Genomic DNA, 9502 nt, shown 5'->3' on the forward strand with positions numbered 1-9502 from the left:
TTAGTCATGTTGAACATTTTTCTACTTCGCAACCGTTTAAGAGTAATTTTGAATAAGGTGAAACCCATCATGTTGTTTTTTCCTGTCTAAAAAATAAAGTACGCGTACTGATCTATGTTTGTGTTTGTATTAAGGTATTTTTCATAGAGTAGTTTTCAATACGGTGTTACCGGTTGTGCTATTTTTTCTATTTCTGAAACATAATACTCGAACTGATCTCCATACGGGTTTGTGCTGATCGTGTGCTTTCACAGACTCGACTTTACTATGTTTTTTTGTTAGAGTTTTGCTCGTAACTTTTCAACGGTTACTATATTATCTTCCCCTAACTTGCATGGCTTATATCGTTGAACTGAATGATATTTTTTCAACAGTTTACTGCCCATTTTTTTCATTACTTGAGAGAGTCATTAATAGTTTACTTACTGGCAGTAACACATGAACTCCTCACGCAATAATACATGAACTACTAGGAACATAAATTTTCAACAAGCACTTAAAAACATAAAATATTACACAAAGAGAAGCACTGAACAATGAATATAAAAGTAACTCCCACATCCATCATATATTGGGAGCTTCCACTTGAATAGGAAATCTGTTTAGCTCTCACAAATCAATAACACTTGGCCACCAAAAACGCTTGCTTTAAAAAGTACTAAAAATGATTGCTTTTACAAATGGACCACACTTGCTTTAAAAAGTATTAAAAAGATTCATGTAGAAACAATACTGCAAGATTTGTAAACAAAAGGTCGTACAGAAGTTGTCCTGGTCCACGTACAGAAGTTGTCCTGATCCACGGAAATATTTGCTACTTGGAAGAAAATAAATATGTGTTACTACTTGGAAGATTTGACATATGTTCCATGAATTATACATTCAACTCATGTATGTACTGAAGAAACAAAATGCAAGTCCACCATTTAGTAGTTCATGGCTCAATAGCTCAACTTCACAAAATGACATTTTTCAAACTTATCCGAGGAATAACTTTTCTCAAATTCATGTTTGAAATTGTAGAAGCAACAACACACTTTGCCTGCCCCGTAGACTCCCATCCCAATCTTCCTCAGAAGAAGGATGAGAGAAATTCTTCTATTTTTTCAGCTGAAAAATTGAACACAACAAAAAAATCAGTTATTTGGGCTCACAACCTCCTTTCTATATTTTTCGAGCTGATGTTCTTTTCTCATTGAACTGATGTATCTTTTGTAGCTGAAACGTTGTAATATACGTAGTTACACTTTTCTCTGTAATTGAAGGGGAAAACCACATAAGGAAACACAAGACAAGAAAATGGACTGCACTAAAAATAAGAATTAAAATGAACTAAAATTCAAAACTCAATTGAACAAAAAATAGAAATTGAATTGAACGAAGAAACTGTACTGAGACCCCTGTGGACACATATATTTCTTTTGCATAGTGAACTATAGGTCAAGTCTAAGAGCGGTTTTTCTTTCCTGCCTTCCAACATCATGTAAGCAGTGATTACGACCACTTGGAAACTTTTAATTTGTTTATATGCAGCAGGAGAGGGAAGTTTACATAATAATATTTCATCACATCACTGACCCTGCTTGGACTGTTGGTGTTTTTGGCACTGCAATTTAATTTAGTTATTCGGTGTAATTTCACTATTACATTTTTAGTGAAATGTGATTCAGGATCCATGCAAAGTAAAGTAACATCCGTTTTTTAAATGGTTGGTCATAGTTTTAGACAGAAGTTAAGTTTCAGCAATGTCCTTGCAGCAAAGCAAACTAAAATGTATCATTTTGCCTTAGGATTCTGCACATTTTAAAGTATAATGCACTAAAAAGAACACACAAGTTTAACTGTAAATCAAAATAAAAGTTGGGGTAGCATGCCTGTGAGGAAGGAGGTCAAGGGCAGCAGGGCACACAATGGGCGAAGGACGCACAAGGAAGATGAGTTAGCTCGTCACTGGGCTGCAAGACGACCTCCATCATGGAGGTGCTCGGGTTGGAGTGCATCGGCAATGAGTGGTGGGGCTGCGACAGAGGACAGGTTGGAGGAGCGGTGGCCCTGTAGAGATGATGACGGCATGAGGTGTTGCAGCTTGGAGCAGCAACAAGACAAAACAAAGGAACCGCCAACATGCTACTGGCGAGGTTGCACCTGAGGTTGGAAAACATAGGTAATTAATTAAATCATCTAATGTAATCATCCAAGAGTTCTAGTCCTGGGTATGTATAACACTGATTTTTTCCTTTGAACATTTTAGCTCTCAGAGTCCAAACTGTTTTGTAAACCTTTTTTTGTTGAACTGCCACAACATCCCATGCATCAATTGTCACATAACATAAACCGATAAATCAAACGGTTTCAATAACACACATGGATCTTTTTCTGTGATTGTTTATGAACTGATCATAAAATTCATAGTAAACTTTTACACCTAGCGTATATTTTCTTTTGTACAAGGCATGATCAGAAGTAGTACTAAGTAAGCAGTGTGAGGATTAGAAGAGGAGGCGTACTTACATGAGGATGTCGACAGCAAACTATCTAATCAATTAGGGATAGGAGTTTGACTACGTCGGACTTTTTTCTGCACCACATATGTGTGTAGACATGCTGCCAAGGTCTCACATATGGTTTGCTAGAACAAGTTGAACTGGATATCTTTTTCGGTTTGAAAATTGAAAGAAGCTACAACTTTTGTTTCCCAAATGTGTACAGAATTTTAAGTTTCCAAGCACATACCTTCTGTTCTTGTTTGTTGACGGGCACGCCACCCCTACTCCTGTGGACTGACGGTGCCAGCAGGGATCACGAGCGGTGGCCGGGAGTGCCGGAATTTGGCTGTTGTAGGGAATCCCAGCTACTGCCAAGTCATCCCCGACGAGCTTGTAGAGGTGGGGCAGTTGGTCACCTGCCAGCCGGTGTATGTTTGAACTACCAGGTGTGCCGGGATTTGATCGCTATAGAGAAGCAAGTCAGAACAATCATGAATTATATAGGTTACGGATTCTGCCTTCTATAATGATGTGCTTCCTGGCCAGTCGAAAAACAGCAGCGGCACAAGTTCAGTACCCGCTCAATACGCACACCTACTCGACGGGAATTTACACAAACTTTTAAAACATGAACTCGGTGGTCCAAAACTTAGTGTTTGAACTATTTCGATATATTAAAATTTGCAACATAAAGAAACCTTTTTTGGCTTCTCTGAATCAAAACTGTCGCAGAACATCAACATAACTGATTTCCTATGTTGTTGTTTTTTTACTTTCCAAGTTTTAATTTTTGAACCACCTCGGTAGGTATACATGAACCTTTTTCATGTCACAACTATTGTAGTCGTTTTTTAGCTTAGGACATAAAATAGAACACACGCCCAACACACTGTACACACACCTAACACACAAAAATCAGAACTCGAGCATGGATGCTTCAGGATCAACAATTGGTGCAAAATTCAGAGATCTGCTACATAACAAAATTCATGAGATGAAGAACAAATGTGCAAAAGTAGATCAAAATGAACCAGAGAGAGTTCTAGGGCGGCGACCACCGTCATAGGAGGATACCTTGTTGGCGACCACGCGGGAATGGGGGGATGAGGCACGGCCTGCAGCAGCAGGAGCGCGGTGACCTGCAGAAGGAAGAGACAGCGACCTGACAGCGGAAGAGGCTGTGACCTGATAGCGGAACTTGGGAGGCAGACACGGTGGTCGCTCGGACGGCGGAACAGGCCCAGCCGCGCATGGTGGAGCTCAGGAGGCGGACGCGCATGGAGGAGCTCAGGAGAAAGAGAGAGCATAGTCCTAGCAATCATATTGCTGCTTCGTTGCTAGAGTCACAGAACTGATGGCGATCGGTGTAAGTGGCAATCTGATCTCTTCATGCTGCTGCGTTGATCTAATCCAGCCACCATATGTTGTAACTCACGAGTACTAGTATTCAGTAACAACCTATGCAGGTCCTAGAACCCCACATCTAATTCAGTATCCAACGAATGTGCTCGCCTAATGACTTGTTTATCATCACTGACACTGAGCCGGACAAATCTCGCCGATCCATCTATGACGGCCTACGAGAGAGGTTATGCCTTTCTTCCCTGAATCAAGAGGACTCGTAGTTCAATTCAAAATAAAATGGCAGTTCAAACGGAGGCATGGAGAGCTTTACAGTCGAAGCTGGAGAGGAGAAATGTTGAGCAGGGTGTACCTCGTGATGGCTTGGAAAGGGGCACTGCACGGTGAACGGCCTCGGGTGGCGGGGTTGGACCGCTGGACGCAGCGTTGATGGACCTCCCACTATGGACGAAGCGGAGTGGCCACTAGGAGCGTCGTCGAGGGCAGCCAGAAGGAGGCAGAGGGACGATGCCAAACTGACTGGAAGCGGGAGGTGGCCGGTTGGCGGAAGGGAGGCAGCCGTCGAGTGGGGGGCGAGGTGCCGGCGGGAGCCGCCGAGGAGGTGGGGGCGAGGCGACGGCGGGAGCCGGGGAGGAAGTGGGGGTGAGGTGCTGGCGGGAGCCGAGGAGAAGGTGGGGGCGAGGTGCCGGTGGGAGCCGCGGAGAAGGTGGGGGCGAGGCACCGACGGGAGTCGCGGAGAAGGTGAGGGGCGAGGTTCCGGCGGGAGCTACGTAGAAGGCGGGGGCGGCGGCGATGGAAGGTAGTCGGGTAGGGGACGATGTGCTCGGGGAGTTGGGCTGGGCTGCGTCGTTCTTCTTTTCGATCGAGGGTAACAGAATATTATATATAAACACTATTCTGATCACGGGATTACAATAATATTCTGATCACAACCTGAACTGTCTGAATAACGCGCCTGAACTTTCCTTTGTACAAACCCGACCTTCGTGCTATCTTCGCAACTGTGCCTTCTACCGCGAGTTTTTCTGATCATTCGTGTTGTTTATAATGTAAGTGTAATGTGGACACGTTTTTTAGAATCTAAATGCTTGTTTTGATTCGGAATCTAGCACGTTGGCGGATTTGCTCTCAGGGTCGTGATGAACTTGTGTCTGTTACAAGTTTAATGCATGTTGTGGATGTGGTCGAAGCTCTGGCATGATGGGGATTAGATTTTGGTACAAGATTGGAGCACAAATTCTTGTTATTTCAAACAAATTTGAAATTGCCCGTGTTCTTCATCCACCCGAGATGCAGCCTGCGCTTCTGTTGATTTCTCGTTTTTCCTTAAAGTTTGCTGGCTGATTTGCATACTTTAGTGAAATTCAAGGCTTACTAAGCCATAAATTTTAATCGGGAGGGTCCTTACGGTTTGATTTCTAGAGATTTGATGTTGGCACTCCCGCGGGTCTTTGGATAGGTTATTTTTGCGGTTTTGAAATTTGCCCTCTAGTCATTTTAGTTGTCGAAAGGGAGTTGTCAGATCATTTCCAAAGGGGGGGCGGGCGTGTTGTAATCTTGTGCAGATGATTTTATGCTTCGGATGAATTCGTTTGTTCATTATCTTTAGATCATCTAATGGTGGTTGTACAAGCTGGACTTTTGCTTTGTCATACCTGAACTTCTGCTTTTGCTTCGTTGGATCCTGTCGGGGCTGGGGCGGCTCGGGATCGGGGGAGGATCAGGTCGATCCTGTGGGTCTAGCCGGGTTTCTGTGCTGGACTTCTGCGTTGTCATACCTGAACTTCTTCTTTTCTTTCGTTGCAAGGTAATGCAGCAAGTCCTTTGTATTTCTTTCCTTTTTTCTGTCATTTTTCATTCTGGCATTGTTTTTATTAATGGTTGAACTTTTGGTTTTCCAGATTGCATTCCACATTTGCAAGGCGAAGGTGCATGGTGCTCTATATTTTCTTTGTTTGGTTTTCTTTGTGATTTTAATTCTTCAGATGTTCTTTTTATACATTTACCTCGTGAGCAATCATAGGATTAGCCCAAGTATACATGCACTTTTTTCCAGATCATCTAAGGGTCGTTGTAGAAGCTGGACTTCTATGTTGTTCATACGTGAACTCCAGCTTTTTCCTTCTTTGCAAAGTAATGCAGCAAGTCCTCTGTATTTCTTTCTTTTTTATGTTTTTTTTCATTCTTTGCATTGGTTTGGATTTTTTTTGACTTAGTCCCATGAGCAGCCATGGAATTGGCCGACGGATATGCGTATTTTTTTATTTTTTTTCTAGTATGTTTTTGTACTTATAATAGTTGTTGGTCTTCACTGAATAACTATCCTGAACTTCTGTGTGGCAATCGTTTTTAACATGTTAATTTGAGGTTTTACAAAACGTCGAACTTCTATATCTTCACTACTTGTACTTCTTATTTATAATTTTGTTTGTTATTTTTTGATTTAAATATTTGTAGAGATTGAAATCGGCATTGCGCGTATTGACAAATGCGGTAGCGCGAGGCCGAGCAGGGGGGAGGGGGGTCGGGACCCCCCTCCCCTCCCCCTGCGAGGCCGAGACAGGAACGAGCCGGAGCAGGCGACGACACGGCGTGCCGCGTCGTCTCATGCGGAGGCGAGTCCGTCACATCCGTGCCCCCACTATCTATCTTAGGGGTGTGGCTCTGGGGTGCGTGTGGTGAGGGTGGAAACAGAATAACCGCATTGCGTCCTATCAAAATCTAGCGTGCAGCAATGCGGTAGCACAAGGCCGAGCAAGGGGGGAGGGGGGTCCCTCCCCCCTCTCCCCTGCGAGGCCGAGACAGGAACGAGTCGGAGCAGGCGACGACGTGACGTGCCGCGTCGTCGCATGCGGAGGTGAGCCCGTCACATCCATGACCCCACTATCTATCTTAGGGTTTTTAGGGTTTAGGGTGTGTGTTTTAGTTAGATATGAACTTCATCTGTTTTTGTACTTGAACTTCTTCTTTTTGTTTCTTATGGTTTATTTATTCATATGCCTTTACTTATTTTATTAGAGTACTTGAACTTATGTTCTTTATTTTTTGAACTTCTTTCTCTTGTTTTTTAGGTGCATATTTTGTGTATGTATTTTTCTTCCCTTGGTAGTGTATTTGCCATCAATTTTTGGTTTTTAAGGATATCAGTAGTGCTGTTGTGTGATCTTATCTCATTTATAATAGATGCATTCAAATGGTGCATTCATTTATCTATACGTGTATTTACTATTTTAGCTGTTGGGGGTAAAACTGTAAGTTCACCCGCGCTGCAATTCCCACGACAGAGAGGCATTAACTAAGCATCTCGCTCGCCACCACCTGTCAGAAAACCCCTCTCCCCCTGTCGCTCGCTCTCTCCCCCCTCTCCGTCGCTCCGCTGCCTTCATCGCCTCCAACCCCCCCTGATTTCTCTGCCCCTGTCCCCTGCCCTCGTGCTGGAGTAACCGGCGCATGCCCCCGCTCCTATTTCTCCCCCACACCCCACTCTCCCTCGCCCAGCCCGCTCTCTTCTTCTCTGAAGCAAGGGCGGTAGCTGCCTGCGCGGTTGCAAGGTGCGCGTGGCGTCGTGGGGAGTGGAAGAGCCACCGCGAATTCATGCGTGCGGGGGTTGTTTCGAGAGGTACAAATGCTCCCCCCTAATGCTTGCTTTTAGTTTCGCCAGATCTGCCGAGTCCGCCTCCTGTGTGCTCTCGCGTCCGCGTCCTATCCCCTTCTTCTGATGGTTTGGTGGGAGATTAGGTAGGGTTCTTGTGCGTGTGGTGGGTGGATTCCATTCCCCCGTGGTCAGATTTGTCTATGAGATGCTTGTGCGTGCTATTTCTCCCTTCAGAGTTGAGTTGATTTCATTTCCCCTTTGGTGATTTCAGCATTCAGATGCATGTAAGATAGGGTGTGGTGTGATGGTTGATTCTGAATCTGATGTATCTAATTGTCTTAGTATTATTGATTTCGAAGTCTAGATTGTGTCTGTCACATGCTAGTTAGTTTTTGGATTCTTTTTTTGTTTGTGCTTGCCTATATGTGCTACTGTTCATGTTTTCATAGTTGTTGATATGTTCTAGTTGTTTCATCCTAGGGTTTCATTTAGTTGTTTTTTGTATTTGTTGTATGATTTTTCTATCTGCTAACTATATGCAATCTATCCCCTGTTTTTAGTAGGTTGTTCTAGGGTTTGGAGATCCATTCAACAAGGTGGTGTGTTGTCATGGCTTCAAAACCTTCTCCATGTATTTTATTGTGGTTGGATCTTGTATTTTAAAGAGCATTTTTTTCTTATATATGTCTGCCCATATCTTCACTTAGTTGTCTTGTTGGACTGCCCTTTCTTAAAAGTGCGAACTTCTAACAATGGTCATGTGTTTGCATTTTACCCTTAGTTTTAGTTAGTGAAGTGTTGCTTAATTTTTATTTGTTGAATTGCTGGTGAACTATGTCACCAAGTGTTGTTGGACCCAAATGTTTCATATTTATAGTGTATATCTTTGTTTTTTTGTTATCATTTCCATGGTATTGATATTTAAATTTGCCTGTGAAATACTATTTGTGGTCATGCTACATCTTTTTTATGTGCTACTTGCTTGGTTCACATAGTTGAACTTCTGGTTTTAATTATTGTTTGTTTATAATGAAATTTTGTTGAACTTCTGTTATGCACATTTTGTTTTACTGCTTTGTTATATATTATTGAACTTCTAGACATTCATGTTATATGTAGTAGCCCCTCTAGTGTAGATTATTTTTATATTTAGTATGTAAATTTTAGTTTGTTTGTTGTGTTTACGGCTTTGTTAGGTATTGTTGAACTTCTGGGTATTGGACATTGTTGTAAGAGTAGAAGTCCCATTGGTGTAGGATTGCGTATTAGAACTCAGTTGCCTTTTTACTTGCATTTTTTTAGTTGGTGATGAGTTGAATAGTTCTGAAAAATGCATGTGATCAAGATGGAGCTTCAGAAGTTAATACTGATGCTCCAATATCTGATGCGGCTAAATCACCCATAATCCCTTTGACTGTGATTGCTGAGGTTGCTTCGAGCCTTGAGAATTTTTCAAGCCTCGAGGATCTTGCTTCTGCAGCTCTTGCTTCACCTAGTATGTGAAACCCCTTTTCTTTTCATTTTAAATTCTTGAGCCATGTTTTTTAGCTTGTTCATGTCAGTTGTTTTTGTTTTTGTTCCTGACTTTTTTTTTTATTTTTTGCTTTGATTTTTTGTGTTCTTTGCAGATGTGTCCACAGAGGAGGAAGCTGTGAACACCATCAACGATGTTTTATCTGAGTTGGGTTTATCAGAAACCCCTGCTGCTGTTGAGGAGGGGGCTCCGTCAGTCAAAGGTTATGATTCCGTTCCGGATCCTTTGTGCTCTCTTCAGATGTCAGAGACGCAGTCGCAGTCTGTTGATGGCACTGAACCTGTCACGCAACCTGAGGATGTGCCTCTTCAGCTTCTTGTGGAGGACCAACATAAGAGGAAGAAGCAAGAAGATTTTGACAAGAAGAGGGCGGCCCGCCTTGAGAAAGGTTCTGATGTTCCTGGATCTGTTTATGCGGCTCAGCTCATGGTTGGGGAAGACGTGCCGTGTGCCAGTGATGGCACGGTTGTTCGTGTTAAGAAGAAAATCAAGAAGACCACTGCGAGGAAGAATGTAGTTGGTGGA

At 42.9% G+C, this 9502-nt stretch overlaps 1 protein-coding gene across 1 annotated transcript; it reads right to left on the reverse strand.

Moving 5' to 3' along the window:
• Window positions 1-543: 543 nt before the first annotated feature.
• LOC125518896 (proline-rich receptor-like protein kinase PERK2) lies at window positions 544-5624 on the reverse strand. Its single transcript, XM_048683789.1, has 6 exons — window positions 5504-5624; window positions 4782-4873; window positions 4201-4614; window positions 2734-2951; window positions 1875-2145; window positions 544-1110 (listed from the first exon to the last, which is right to left on the reverse strand). The coding sequence occupies exons 1-5, from the start codon at window positions 5622-5624 to the stop codon at window positions 1890-1892; spliced, it is 1101 nt and encodes a 366-aa protein (XP_048539746.1). The 3' UTR covers window positions 544-1110; window positions 1875-1889.
• Between the last annotated feature and the right edge of the window lie 3878 nt (window positions 5625-9502).

This window comes from Triticum urartu, chromosome 7 (assembly GCF_003073215.2).
Source record: "Triticum urartu cultivar G1812 chromosome 7, Tu2.1, whole genome shotgun sequence".
Taxonomy (NCBI): Eukaryota; Viridiplantae; Streptophyta; class Magnoliopsida; order Poales; family Poaceae; genus Triticum; species Triticum urartu.

Bases quoted from the DNA above. Each gene is read 5' to 3' on its own strand.
- LOC125518896 (XM_048683789.1), bottom strand. From the start codon at position 5,624: ATGACAACGCAGAAGTCCAGCACAGAAACCCGGCTAGACCCACAGGAT. The intron at 4,874-5,503 runs GTATGACAAAGC...ACGAATGATCAG, and splicing joins AAGCAAAAGCAGAAGTTCAG to AAAAACTCGCGGTAGAAGGC. The intron at 2,952-4,200 runs GTACACCCTGCT...GCTTCTCTATAG, and splicing joins CCTTTCCAAGCCATCACGAG to CGATCAAATCCCGGCACACC.